Source organism: Opisthocomus hoazin, chromosome 4 (assembly GCF_030867145.1).
Source record: "Opisthocomus hoazin isolate bOpiHoa1 chromosome 4, bOpiHoa1.hap1, whole genome shotgun sequence".
NCBI classification, from domain to species: domain Eukaryota; kingdom Metazoa; phylum Chordata; class Aves; order Opisthocomiformes; family Opisthocomidae; genus Opisthocomus; species Opisthocomus hoazin.
The window spans coordinates 6865783-6880174 of NC_134417.1; the positions used below are offsets into that span (position 1 = coordinate 6865783).

General features: G+C 49.2%; 1 protein-coding gene across 3 annotated transcripts in view; it reads left to right on the forward strand.

The window, feature by feature from the left end:
- The window catches only part of HDLBP (high density lipoprotein binding protein), a 41611-nt gene that overhangs the window by 23560 nt on the left and 3659 nt on the right, over window positions 1-14392 (forward strand). For all 3 annotated transcript variants that reach the window (XM_075417780.1, XM_075417781.1, XM_075417782.1), the window contains exons 7-26: window positions 351-566; window positions 1409-1615; window positions 1828-1935; window positions 2464-2568; window positions 3028-3106; window positions 3810-3949; window positions 4254-4358; window positions 4620-4733; window positions 5067-5153; window positions 5311-5442; window positions 5758-5976; window positions 7615-7836; window positions 8056-8274; window positions 8967-9105; window positions 9875-10029; window positions 10610-10714; window positions 11462-11596; window positions 12178-12321; window positions 12515-12700; window positions 14129-14245. In XM_075417780.1, the coding sequence (XP_075273895.1) occupies window positions 351-566; window positions 1409-1615; window positions 1828-1935; window positions 2464-2568; window positions 3028-3106; window positions 3810-3949; window positions 4254-4358; window positions 4620-4733; window positions 5067-5153; window positions 5311-5442; window positions 5758-5976; window positions 7615-7836; window positions 8056-8274; window positions 8967-9105; window positions 9875-10029; window positions 10610-10714; window positions 11462-11596; window positions 12178-12321; window positions 12515-12700; window positions 14129-14245 (2934 nt within the window). The remainder of the gene's footprint in view (window positions 1-350; window positions 567-1408; window positions 1616-1827; window positions 1936-2463; window positions 2569-3027; window positions 3107-3809; window positions 3950-4253; window positions 4359-4619; window positions 4734-5066; window positions 5154-5310; window positions 5443-5757; window positions 5977-7614; window positions 7837-8055; window positions 8275-8966; window positions 9106-9874; window positions 10030-10609; window positions 10715-11461; window positions 11597-12177; window positions 12322-12514; window positions 12701-14128; window positions 14246-14392) is intronic.

A 14392-nucleotide genomic window follows, 5' to 3' on the forward strand; every position in this document is an offset into this window, starting at 1 on the left:
TACTGTGCCACTGGCTGTGTGATCACCGCTGCCAAGTTCTGCAACTTCTGGTTCTCCATTTTGTCCATCTCTGAAGTTAGATAAGCATGTTTCGCATTTGAAGAGAACCATATTAGGTGCCAGCTGAGATAAGGCAGGAGATTATAGAGGTGAATATCGTAAATCGGCAGCAGCAACAGCAGTATTTGTAGATTGAAGATTGAAAGGGAGGGAGATCTACAAGCCTGCAAAATGAAAAGGGTGGTTCGGCCAGAGCATCAAGCAGGACAGCGCTGGGAACTTAGCTGTGTCTGGCAGAGACTGTAATATGGAAGGCAGTGCCCACCAAGGTCTGTTCTGGACTCTTCCAGGATAAGCGTGCCGTGGAGCGGCTGGATGTGGAGAAAGTGTACCACCCCTTCATTGCTGGCCCTTACAACAAGCTGGTGAGCGAGCTCATGCAGGACACAGGGACGCGCATCAACATTCCACCACCCAGCGTCAACAAGACAGAGATAGTCTTCACAGGAGAAAAGGAGCAGCTAGCCCAGGCCGTGGCTCGTGTTAAGAAGATCTATGAGGAGAAGGTATGAAAGGTCCATAAAGCTTCCCATCTTCCCCCCACCTGCTCATAGTCCCTCTTCCCTTCTTTTTGCTACTTTTGTGTGTCCGTCTGTTGCATCCTTCTCATGTCAGCTCTGGCTCAGCAGCCCTTGCAGTATATGGCCCTGAGTCTTACCATTTCCTCACTCAGCAGAGTGGGACTTGGGATGATACGGCCAAGGAGGTGACAGATCTGTCGCTTTTCTGTGTCATGGGAATTAGACCACAGGGAGCTCCCCTGGCTCTTGTTCGCACGGCTGTTTCTGAGGAAGGCCATGTGAAGTCTACAGTGGTGGCCAGCTAACAGCATCAAAGTTGCTACATAAGTAGAAGTTGTTGAAGAGTGGATTTCACTCCAGTTTATTTTCCACAGCCAGCATTGCTGTGAATATCCTTGCTGTGGCTTGTTGGGCTGTTTTTCTTCATGGCTAGGTCTGTATTTGTACCAGTTTGGATTTCAACAGAGATAATCAGCTTACAGCCTAGTAGCCTATATGGTGTTGCATTACAGTGCTGCGTGGAGGACAGCTGGGCGTTGAGCTCTGTTGTGCAAGGGAGTGTGTGTGTACGTGGTCTCTTCTGTATGGTGTGGCAGGGAGCTTGACAAAGAATACTAGTTCTGTACTTCATCTGTGAATTTTTGAGCACAAGGCTTTCCGTAGGTGGGGGCCTAAAGGGTGCTAGGATAGTGCAGAAGCACTGTGCTCAAACTTTGCTTCGCTCTTTCCTGGGTGCAGAGTTTCATTGCAGCTTGTGCCTCTTCCTTTCGCTCTTGTCCTTCCCTGGCCCCCTGGTGATTGATGCCCCAGTGCCTCTGCCCCTACAGAAAAAGAAGACTACTACCATTGCAGTGGAGGTGAAGAAGTCCCAGCACAAGTATGTCATCGGCCCCAAGGGGAATTCCCTGCAGGAGATCTTGGAGAAAACTGGAGTCTCTGTCGAGATCCCACCCACTGACAGTAGCTCGGAGACGGTGATACTGCGAGGCGAGCCTGAAAAGCTTGGGCAAGCATTGACTGAAGTCTATGCAAAGGTACTGATGAGATGGGGTAGGCCTTCTTTGAAAGTCCCATAAAGATACATCTGGGAGCACTGACAAGTGTAGGGGGGGTGGTCTCTGTTGGGCTGTTAAAGATGCAGTTTAGAAGTCAATATTGAGGGTGCAACGTGGGAATTTGAACTTAATTTCTGTGAAGACTTCTTCCAGTCTGCCAGTCAAACAGTTCCTCTGTTTTTCTGTCTCAGGCCAACAGTTTTACCGTCTCCTCGGTCTCTGCCCCCTCTTGGCTTCATCGTTTCATTATTGGAAAGAAAGGACAAAACCTGGCCAAAATAACTCAGCAGATGCCAAAGGTATGGATGAGCTGGTTAACTTAACCCTCTGATGCAGAATATGGTTTACTCCAGATCACTCTTTGTAGAAGAGAGAAATGTATTCTAGCGTGGATAAAACCAGGGAGGAAGTGAATATTAAAAGGGGAGCCTCTCTCTTTCTGCTGCAAATCCTGCTCATCCTATGTTATTCTCATGGTTTGAGCCCTTCAAAGGAAGCTTTTATGTGGTACCATTTTGAGAATTGATGTAGTAAGATACCTGCACATGCTGATTTAATGAGGCTTCTCACTGATGAGTTAGTTGATATCTAGCAAAAGGGTAGGTAACTCCTCCAAAGCCCTTGCAGACTCCAGGACAGTACCAAAGCCTTGGGCTCTAGACACTGTGATATGGCCAGAATTTCTGAAACCATGGGAATGATGTGTGTACTTTGTGGGAAGGAAATAATCTCTTAGTGGTGGGGATTGATGGTGTAGGCCTGACTAGTAACATTGACCTGACTTGTATTTTGGAAAATTCTTACTGGATTCATTGTCATGTCTCAAGGTTCACATCGAATTCACTGAAGGAGAGGATAAAATCACTTTGGAAGGACCTACAGAAGATGTGAATGTGGCGCAGGAACAGATTGAAGTCATGGTCAAGGATCTGGTAAGCTGGTGTTACTAGCTACAGTATAGAAGAAGAAAGTGGGGGAAAAAGGGGCAACAGAGCAGAGATGATGAAGTGTGTATCATCCATATGTCTTGACATGCTTAACAGAATTTGCAGAAGACAGTTGTGTGGCAGATGGAGGAAACCCTTGGTTAAGAAGCTTGCCCATAGCATTCTTAAAAAATCAGCAGCAGGTCTTAAATCTTTTGATGCAGAGAAGGAAGGATTCTCTTTCAGTTGTAGCTGGAGAGACCTGTAAGTCCCGTGAAATGTTTCACAAGCATGTTGCTCTCAGCTCAAACAAGAGGAGTGCTTCTGCTCTGCTTAATAGCAGGAGGAGTGTTTGTAGCTGACTACTGGAGAGTCAACACCAGTACTGGCAGCAGGCAGTTACTTAAGGCACAAGACAGGAGAAGTGGTGGCCTGCCCTACCTAGCCCTGTACAATTCTTTATAGATCAACCGGATGGATTATGCAGAAATCAACGTTGACCACAAATTCCACCGACACCTCATTGGCAAGAATGGAGCTAACAGTAAGTGGGGTGCCTTTCTAATCCTTGCTGTGCTCAGACTCTTCATGTTTAGTAGATTATATCAGGGGCTCTGTAGCTCATCCAGTGTGCTGTGTCCATCACGTTTCCTCTGCTCTTTTGAAGCAGTGTTGGCACAAGCAGGTAAATGGGCAGTGAGGCCTGTGATAGTTTTAATGTGTGAAAGTGTCTTGGGAGGGTGAACAGTGGGGGAATTTTTTTGCTGTGTCCTGGAGGAAATTTTTTGTTGTTGTTGTAGCCCTGTCTCACTGTCTCTTTTGGGTTTTGGGTTGGTTTTTTTTTTTTTTTGAAGTTGCTCTGTGTGAATTACATTTTAGCAGCCATTTGGAGGTGGTGGAAATCTGCTTGGTGAGTCCCCAAAAAAGAATTTGGGATTAGAAATTAATGATCATCATCTGATCTAAATGTGGTGCTCTTTGGGGAAGAAACAGATGCCTCACTCTGTCAAGCAAGCAGTTGGCTCTGTAGATGCCACAGTATTTACTTGTACAGGTTCTTGTGTGGCACAGATCTGCTTTTTCTGAACTCCAGGGTAAAGAGACACTTTCCGCTGTTTCAGCCCCACCCTGGCCCCTTTTCAGAGGCTGGTTTACATCTTAAACAGCCTCTAAGCAGCGATAGTCAAGGTGCCTTGCTTCCAAGTTTTGGCCTAGCAGACTGTGTCACCATAGTCCTTGCCTTGAAGTTAACAGAATTAAGGACCTCTACAAGGTGTCTGTGCGCATTCCCCCGGACAATGAGAAGAGCAACCTGATCAGAATTGAAGGAGACCCACAGGGGGTCCAACAGGCCAAGAAAGAGCTGCTGGAACTCGCTTCCCGTATGGTGAGTAGGGTGTGATGCTTGGGAGGCCATAGGATTTGGGCTCTTGCATTCTCTCATAACCTTCTGGTGCAAGTGTGCACCCCTTGCCCACTGAGCACTTGAATGTCATGACAAGTGCGAGTTCCTCTTCACAGATGTGTTCCTCTGTTCCCTTGGATACCCTTTCTCTGTTAACCTAGAGTGAATTTTGTCTAGAGGAGAAAAGAGGGGTGATGCTGGCAAGTAAACTGTGAGGCAGCAAACTGGTAAATAAAAGTATGAGACTCTTCTGCTGAATACTCAATGTCAGCTCTGTTCTTATCAGGAAAATGAACGCACCAAGGACCTAATCATTGAGCAGAAATTCCACCGGACCATCATTGGACAGAAGGGTGAGCGGATCCGGGAAATCCGGGAGAAATTCCCAGAGGTAAGGCCTTGTAGGAGACGAGAAATCCAGCAGGGATATTTCCTACTTGGGTAGTAGACACATCATTGCTGAAGTTGTACATTTAGTGACTCCGTATCTAATATGTACAAGAAGATAGTTCTTTTGGCCAGGGGCTACTAACATGGTTGCCCTTTTCCAAATGGGGCATGGGGTGTATAGGATTCCCCCAACCTTTGCATGTGCCTTGCACAGCAATTCTCGCATTTACTTGAGTTGACTATAAATGACCACCTCTTGCAGGTTATCATCAACTTCCCAGATCCTGCGCACAAGAGTGACATCGTCCAACTTAGAGGTCCCAAAAACGAGGTGGAGAAGTGCACCAAGTACATGCAAAAGATGGTGGCAGACCTGGTAAGGGGGCCTTCTGTTTGCTGTTGTTTCCTACGTGCCTGGATAACCTTGGAATAAAGCAGAGCTGTACTGGCTTGGCTAGGGCTGAAACGCCTCAAGATGACGGAGCTGTGGACACTGTTCTGGCTGGATGGGGCAGGAGGGTAATGCCTGTTATTTAAGGGCTGTCAGGGAAAGGTACTTGGCCTTTGCTTATTCTTGCAAGTGCGTCGTATAGAGAATTTCCCTTGGGTCTCATCCTATTGTCAAAAGCTTGTTTATCAAGTTCCTGGGAGAGGGCCTTGCTTGCCATGACAGTATAATCTTCAGTTCTCCCTTTTTTTTCTGCCTTAGGTTGAAAACAGCTTTTCTATTTCTGTCCCCATCTTCAAACAGTTCCACAAGAACATCATAGGAAAAGGAGGTGCCAACATCAAGAAGGTGAGGTATCTTTTCTAGTGCTCAATATGGTCACTGCCTGCAGCTAAATCCCTCTCGCTGCTCTCTCGTGCTCATTGGTGATGTGAAGTATAGCCTTCAAGGGCTTTTTTGTGACATGGGACACCTCCAAGATACTTTTTTTTTTTTCCCGTGGCAGATCCGTGAAGAAAGCAATACCAAAATTGATCTCCCAGCAGAGAACAGCAACTCGGAGACAATTGTTATCACAGGCAAGAAAGCAAACTGTGAGGCTGCTCGCCACAGAATTCTTGCCATCCAGAAGGAACTAGTAAGTGAAACAACTGGCCTGTTGCAGATGAGGGACTTGAAAATGTTGCTAGAAGACATAAGTACAGAAGAAGTACTTGTAGTGAGGGAGCGCAGGGAGGAGACAAATGTGGGCATCAGTCTGTTCTTGACTCTTAAACCTACGTTTGTTGGCTGCTCATGTGTTGGGAGTAGCCAGTCTCAAACCCTTCTGGTAAGGCATTTCTTAAACACAGCTTTATAAAGCTCCTAGGAGTGTGGGAGTTGGAGGGTAATTACAGTGAGCGCAAAGGCATTTCTGCAGCTTGACTAAAAGCCTGGTACTGTGCTGTCTTAGGCCAACATCACAGAGGTGGAGGTGTCTATTCCTTCCAAACTGCACAATTCCCTCATTGGCGCCAAAGGCCGCTTCATCCGCTCCATCATGGAGGAGTGTGGTGGAGTCCACATCCACTTCCCCACTGAGGGCTCTGGCAGTGACACCGTGACCATCAGGGGCCCAGCCCAGGATGTGGAAAAAGCCAAGAAACAGCTGCTGCACCTGGCAGAGGAGAAGGTGAGCCATGTCTCATAGGGGAAGCAGCAGATTGTTTTGGCCAGCTTTTTCTTTTCTGGGGTTGAAGTGATCCCCTGTGCCTGCTGGGAAGCCTCTGGCATCAGATAGCCTAATCCTCTTTTGAGGGATTTGAGTACAGTTTGGATGATTAAAAGGAAACTGTGCTTCCGTCCTTGTGACAATGAGTTAGTTCTTCCCCCAGGAGTAGAAGAACTGGCTGTAGTGCTTCTCCGCCCAGGCTGGGGTCGTACTCAAAGGGTTAAGGCTCCCTACTCCTGTGGTTTGAATGCTATTGAGTATCCACACTTTTCTGAAACAGCTTATTTTGCATGTCTCGTTTCCTTTTTTCTTGATCTCCGAATTCCAGCTACAGTTCTCCCATTTCAGTGCTTATATCCAGGTTTCATAACCTTGGGTTACAAGACCTTGCTCTTGAGTTGCTGACTGACTGGTCATTTTAATAGCAAGAAAAACCCCTGTGAACATGTTCTCCTGATCGGTCGGTTGCCTCTGCTGCCTGTCTTGCAGCAGTCACTTAGCAAATGGTTATGCTGCCTTGTGTGAGTATCAGACCCTTCTAGGGAATTCTGTTCTGCTTATATTCTCACCAGTCGTGCCAAGTGTAGGGCTAGCTTTGCAGGCCTGAGAACATCTTTTGGGTAGTATTTTTAATTTAAGATGTCGTATACGTTTTTGACTTCGACAGCATGCTGCATCTACCTAGCTCTTGCAACACTGTGTATGTGGGTGCAGGTGACATACCTGCATGTTTACTGTTGATGCTGATGTGTATTTGGATGCAGAGGAACCTGACGAAGTTCAGCAAGGGCGAGTGCAGGGTCCTGCACCTGGGGAGGAACAACCCCATGCACCAGTATAGGCTTGGGGCGGACCTGCTGGAGAGCAGCTCTGCGGAGAGGAACCTGGGAGTGCTGGTGGATGACAGGTTGACCATGAGCCAGCAGTGTGCCTTTCTTGCCAAGAAGGCCAATGGCATCCTGGGGTGCATTAAGAGGATTGTGGCCAGCAGGTCAAGGGAGGTTCTCGTCCCCCTCTACTCTGCCCTGGTGAGGCCCCCATCTGGAGTACTGTGTCCAGTTCTGGGCTCTCCAGTTCAAGAAAGATGAGGAGCTACTGAAGAGAGTCCAGAGGAGGGCTACGAGGATGGTGAGGGGGCTGGAGCATCTCTCCTATGAGGAAAGGCTGAGGGAGCTGGGCTTGTTCAGCCTGAAGAAGAGAAGGCTGCGAGGGGACCTTATAAATGCTTACAAATATCTGAAGGGTGGGTCTCAAGAGGACGGGGCCAGACTCTTTTCAGTGGTGCCCAGTGACAGGACAAGGGGCAATGGGCCCAAACTGAAGCAGAGGAAGTTCCGTCTGAACATGAGGAAGAACTTCTTCCCTCTGAGGGTGACAGAGCCCTGGAACAGGCTGCCCAGGGAGGTGGTGGAGTCTCCTTCTCTGGAGATATTGAAGACCCACCTGGACAAGGTCCTGTGCAGCCTGCTCTGGGTGACCCTGCTTCAGCAGGGGGTTTGGACTGGATGACCCACAGAGGTCCCTTCCAACCCCTAACATTATGTGATTCTGTGATTTTCTATATATTGACATGTTCCATGGGTATCTGACTCCTTTCAGCAAACAAAAAGTTACACCGTGGACCTCCGTGCAAAGCCAGAGTACCACAAATTCCTTATTGGTAAGGGTGGTGGCAATATCCGTAAGGTGCGTGACAACACTGGGGCCCGCATCATCTTCCCAACCTCTGAGGACAAAGATCAGGAGCTGATTACTATCATGGGAACTGAGGAGGCTGTCAAAGAAGCGCAGAAAGAGTTGGAGGCCCTCATCAAGAACCTGGTATGAACTACTTTTTCTTCGTTCTTGCCTGTCACTGTAGCAAGATGTAACAAGTCAGTGTGGAGGACCTGCTTGTCCTAAAACCATGCTGGGAGCTCAGGAAAATTCTGCTTGCTGTCACTTGTTGGGGTGAGGTTGTAAACTGATTGCTGTTGAGTGCAACAACCTTGTGCTTGTCACCAGGACAGGTAGGGTTGACTGGCTGTCATCTGTTGGCAGGATAATGTGGTTGAAGACTCCATGGTGGTTGACCCCAAGCACCACCGCCACTTTGTCATCCGGAGAGGGCAAGTGCTGCGTGAGATTGCAGATGAATATGGTGGTGTGATGGTCAGCTTCCCACGCTCTGGCACCCAGAGCGACAAAGTTACCCTCAAGGGAGCCAAGGACTGCGTGGAGGCAGCCAAGAAACGCATCCAGGAGATCATCGAAGACCTAGTATGTCACAGGAAAGCTGTTTGTTCTATACTTTGTTGCTTCGGTGGTGTCCTTCTTGAACCTGCTGTACAGCCAAGCTTTATGTGAACAATTCCCACAGTAGTTCTGGGATTTGAAGCTTTGCTGTCAACGTATAGGGTCTGCAGGCCTTGGATCCTGGCCTGGGGAATGGCAGCTGGCTCCAAAATGGCAATGCTGTATAAAAGAACTGCCTCCTCTGACCATCTTCTTGGTTTTTAGGAGTGGAAATAGGACACCCTTCCTTGGTGTACTTCTAGACATTAAAAGACTGGTGCCTCTTGTGCCTCTCCATGCCTGCAGTGGTTGCTCTCTGGGGTTTCCTGTGCTATTAGTATTGTGTCTTAGACGCAGCCAACTGTCAAACCTGTTCTCTTCCCTTCCTTCCCCCTTTATCTTTTTCCTTTCTTTTAATGCTTCCTCCCCTTCAAGGTAATAGAGAGCTCGAGCTTTTGTCTCGGTATCATGGGTTGGAGGCAGCCTTCATTAAGAAATCCTCTGCTGTCTTCTCTGAGGGAGAGAAGATTCTAGGAAACTTTCATTTCCTCCTCTGTCAGCAGCTGTTACCTTTTGTAACTCCTCTCTGTGTCCATTATGGATGTCACCATGCACAAGCATCCTGTTTTTTGGTGTGAAAGGCTGCACTGCAATAGAGGAACTCTGCTTTCTCACAGGAGGCTCAAGTGACAATCGAATGCACCATCCCACAAAAGTTCCACCGCTCCATAATGGGCCCCAAAGGATCCCGAATCCAGCAGATCACCCGGGACTATGGTGTGCAGATCAAATTCCCTGACAGGGAGGAGAACCCAGGTATACCCATGGATGCATGTTGCCATAGTGGTTGAGGTGATCAAATGAGTGTAGTATAGTGTAGCCTACACTTTGTATCAGTGGAGATATTCTACTTGAAATCTATGGAGAACTGACCCTAGGTGTTCCCTGTAGCGTCCTTGAATCTGGGCTTAGCATCAGCCTTGCCCTCTTGGGAAGAGGGGACAGTTTCAGAAGGTAAAACCACAGACCTGGGTGTTCTGAATGTGTTCTCCCTGCAGAGCACAGAGAGTACGAGGATGTACCCTTGCAAAAAGGGCACTCCAGGATTACCAAGGTCTCTGTGATCGATGATGATCTCCTTGCTGGATGTACTGAATTCATGACAGCTGGGGCTTGTTGCGATACTCTGGGCTATCACCAGCCATCCTGCTGTAACATCCAGTGCTGTGCTGGTGAACTTCCCTGTTGGGGAAGAAACTGCCAGCCTTACTTGTTGCCTCTGCTAACGTGGGACTGTAGCCTCTGCTTCCGTAGCGCAACTGCAGGTCATTTCTGTGCAGGCAAAGGCAATATCAATACTGTGTAGAGAGGTGTGGAGCAGGCTGTCTCGGTGGATGTTCTTGTTCTGCTGATTCCAGGCTAAGCCATGGCAAGCTGTTTGTGCCAGGAATGACATCCTCCATAGCAGTCTGTAGTATCTGACCTCTTGTGGCAAAGCCCAGGCTGAGCCGGAGGATCTACAAGGGAAGATAGTGAGTGAGGAGGGGGCTCTGTGCATTTAACATGAGACTCTCCGTGTTTCCAGCCCCTGTTGCAGAGCCAGCTGTGCAGGAGAATGGTGAGGAAGGTGGGGAAGGCAAGGATGGGAAGGATGCAGATCCCAGCTCTCCAAAGAAGTGCGATATCATCGTCATCTCTGGCCGCAGGGAGAAGTGCGAGGCAGCAAAGGAGGCGCTGCAGGTATGTGGCTTTCTAAGCCCCTTAGTCCTGGAATGTAGTGATGCCCTGATGTCAGAACCTTGCTGTGAGCTTTAGTGGTGGTAATAAAAGCTACTCAGTCAAGGTTGCAATCCAGGTGGTCACTGATGCTAACTGTGGAGGTGGTCTGTACCGCTCAAGGGAAGTCCTCTGATTGCTCTGTGGTTTACCTGGTGGCTTGAATCATAGTGCCTGACCTCGCAATTGGTAGAGCTTGGAGGCAGCCCTGAGTTACTTGCCATAAAGCTGGAAAGAGGAGGAGTCTGACTGAGGCTGAGTCATTCTAGCTTTAGCAGACCTTGCTATGCTCCTTTAGTGATGTTTCTAAGTCTTTGCTAGATGGAAGCCAAGGATATGAAAACAGCCTGTCCCCAAAGGCAGGGTTTAAGATTGCTTGTTGGGAAAAAATGCTTTAACAACCAACAGGTCATCTTGGTGTTCACAGCTGTAGAGTTTGTATCCTGACTACAAGGGAATGTACCTCGGTTCAGCAACACGTATATGGCAAGCTGAAAGACAGGAGAAGTCTTTCAGCTGGTAAACTGTGCTCCCTTCCCTGCAGGCTCTAGTTCCTGTCACCATTGAGGTGGAAGTTCCCTTTGATCTTCACCGTTACATCATTGGCCAGAAAGGAAGTGGGATCCGCAAAATGATGGATGAGTTTGAAGTAAGTTGATGCCCTTCCTCCCATCACCTCTGTCCTGGAGAATCTAGTAAGTGACTGTACTTGTGGTGGTGGCAATCAGTTGTGACATACTCACGCCTGTTGTGGCTTGACCATGAAATATAGGCTCTGTAGTAAGAAGATGAGACCTCTTTGGTTTAGTCCCTGGCTCTCGGGCTCGGTAGGTTTTGTGCTGAAGCTATATGATCAGTGTTGATGCCGTGAGCATTGCATGACTTCTTTGGTGCGTACAGGGATTCCTCACCAGCGTGAGAGTTATTTTCTTCCTAGGCCATGGGAAGCAGCTCTGCTGTGCCTGCCTGTATGGGAGATTTCCCTGGAAGCCCACAGGGACTCATAGGGCTGATGCAGGTTGGCTGCAGGTAGCACTATTGAACATGTGTCTGTTTGCTAAGCCTCTCCAGGCTGGCACAGGGATTGCTGGGGGCTGAAGCCCCACAGCAAAGCAATCTAATAATGGCTGAAGAAACGGTTCTATTCAAACCATCTAGACACATTCCCAGGCATCTGACTCTGGATGGCCCTGTTTGAGCAGGGGAGTTGGACAAGATGACCTCCAGAGGTCCCTTCCAACCTCAAGCCATTTTATGATTCTGTGGTTCAGGCTGTCTGGGTGGAGCTGGTCTTGGCGGCAGGGGAGATCAGTGGGATGCCAGCCTGCAGTGATAGGCATCACAAGTGATACAAATGAGCAGTGATACAAAACAATGATCGCTGCTTGTTACTCAGGTGAATATCCAGGTCCCTGCTCCTGAGCTGCAGTCGGATATCATCACCATCACTGGGCTGGCTACCAACCTGGACCGAGCCAAGGCTGGCCTACTGGAAAGAGTGAAGGAGCTGCAAGCTGAACAAGAGGATCGGGTAAGGCCTGTGCCTGTCCTCCTTCCTTCCAGCCAAACAAGGCTTCAGCCTCTGGGTGTTTCTTTCAGAAGTTACACAGGCTCCTGGATCCCCTCACCTTTTAACAGTACCATTAGGTGCTCTGTGGGTGCGAAGTGCTTATATGTGGGTTACCCAACTGTAACTCGTTTAACAAGAACTGACGGGAGAGTTTTGAGATTCCACTTTAAGGAACTTTGGACTGTATCGCATCTTCTTGTACCTTTGAGACAGTGCAGGGTGGAAACCTCACTCTGCTTGGAGTCTCTCTGTGGCTGTTCTCATTGAATCCTTGTCACAGCTCTGGATAAATAGGTGAGGGATGAGTTGGATGGTTAGTTGCTACTTGTAGTTTCCTGCGGAATCTGGCGAAAGCACAAGGCCCCAACAGGTGGATGTCTTGGGTGCTCTTCTGTAGCCATGTACACTCAAGCATGACCTTGCAGAATCTGTTCCATGCGTCATGGAAGCCAGAAGGAAATGCTGGGACATAGATGAACATCACTGGACCAGCCATGGTGTGTTCCCTGGTGTTGTATCTCGCTCTGCTTCTCCTGTTCCAGGCCTTGCGAAGCTTCAAGCTGACAGTCACTGTGGATCCCAAGTATCACCCTAAAATCATTGGGCGGAAGGGAGCAGTGATCACCCAGATACGCACAGAGCATGAGGTCAACATCCAGTTCCCTGACAAAGATGATGAAAGCCAGGTGAGAGGTCAGAGGGGGGTGCAAGGAGGGCTGCTGGTTGTCTCTGAGCATAGGAAAGCACAGCATCTTCTCTAGGGCTCTGAACTCCCTGTGCTGCCTTTGGATAAGGTGGAGGGTAGAAGGGCTTAGCCAGGGAGAAGGCTTGTTCAGCTGCTCATGAGGCTGGTCTCTCACACATTTCCCTGTGCCCCAGGCCCAAGACCAGATTACCATCACTGGCTACGAGAAGAATGCTGAGGCTGCCCGGGATGCCATCATGAAGATTGTTGGCGAGCTGGAGCAGATGGTCTCTGAGGATGTGACTCTGGACCATCGTGTTCACGCACGCATCATTGGCGCGCGTGGTAAAGCCATCCGCAAAATCATGGATGAGTTCAAGGTGAGTGGTGGGGTGATGCAGCACGGATTGGGCTGGGCCTGGGTGGCCAGTGGTGCTGCTTGCTCCTGTGCTAAGAGCTCGGTGCTAGGGGCCAAACTCAGAAGCGTGAGGCTCGCATCTTTTGGTCTTTGTCTTGTGCCTGTTGATCACCTTCAGCTGAAACACGTGCAAAAGAAAAGCCAGCACTGTCCTACGCACCTTCAGCTCTGTCACCACAAGCATATGAGCAGAATCCCTGGGCCAGGGCACTGTGGTATGCCCTGAGCAGCTGGGCTAGCTGGACACCACACCCAGGCATCAGCTGAAGCATCCCCACAGACCTCGGCTGTGAGTCACCCTCCTGGGAGCCAGGCAGGGAGGAGGCTGAGCTCTTCCTGTCTTGGTTTGGAATACAGCCAGAAGAGGAACCTGGAAATGCTTCCTTGGTGCTCTGAGTTAGCCCTGCAAGTAGCACTGAGCTCTGTCTCTCTCTGCAGCCCTTTTAGTGGGTTTCCTGCAGACAGGGTCCCAGATGGTCTTCAGAGGGAGGAGGTGGTTATGTCAGCTACTCCTGATTACTGGAAGCCAGGCCTGTTGCAGGGAGGAGACTCTGCCCAAGCCCTCTCAGCCTGAGCTTAACTCCAGGAAATCCTCGAGATTTCTTTCTCTAGGGCACTGTTGATTCCCTTGACTTTGGGAATCTTAACACACTCTCAGGGCTCCAGATTTTGCAAAGTGAGCTGACCCTGGGAAGGGCAGGGACCTTTGCCTCTGACATCATGTGGCAGTAGCAGTGTGCTTTACTACAGGGGTGGTAGTGAATGTGAATCCAGAGTAACGAGGCTTTGGAGACTTGCGTCTTGGCTGGGCTCGGTTGTTGAAACAAGCTGTTTCGTTACCAAATGAGCAGCCTTTGGGTTTGGTCCTGTCTTGTGTGGCTTCCCTGCACCCATCTGGAAGGCAGGCTGTGAGAGCTCAGTGGGTGTGTATGGGGCACACTAAGCCAGCTCCACAAAGTGATTGTCAGCCAGGATTACTCTATCTGTGGAGGAGACAGAAAGGTTATTGTGCTTCATGCTAATGGCCTGATGGCGAAAATGCTTGCAGCAGTGTGAGGGCACTGTCTGGAAATGCAGCACTCTTCTGCCTCTGCTGCAAGTGCTGCACAGAAAGCAGTGGGCCTCTGGGCAGTGAGAACAGCAGGGGCTGCTGGAAGATGGGTCGTTACTGCAGACTCTGTTCTGCCTTCCTTCACAGGAGAACAGGACAGGCTTCAGGACCAGGTCTATTTCAGTGCACCCCCCAGCATCTGAACTGTGGAGGTCCTAAACAAACCTGCGGCAGCGAACAAATCAGGGCTTTTCTGTGAATCTAATGATGAGGGTCATGGGGAGTCTGTGGTTTTTCAGTTGTGCAGATGTAAGTCCCGTCCTGTTCCTTGCGTTGCAGGTGGATATTCGCTTTCCGCAGAGTGGAGCTCCTGACCCCAACTGTGTGACTGTGACAGGACTTCCTGAGAACGTGGAAGAAGCTATCGATCACATCCTGAACTTGGAGGAGGAATATGTAAGTGTTCAGGAAATCTGTGCAGGGGCTTCACAAGGATTTTCTCTGCCACAGAGCTGGAAGTCTGAAGTATCTCCATGTGGTATTTTTTGCCACTGCATCAGAGAGCTCAAGCCCTGCACAGGTGGCAGTCAGCCCTCATCTGCA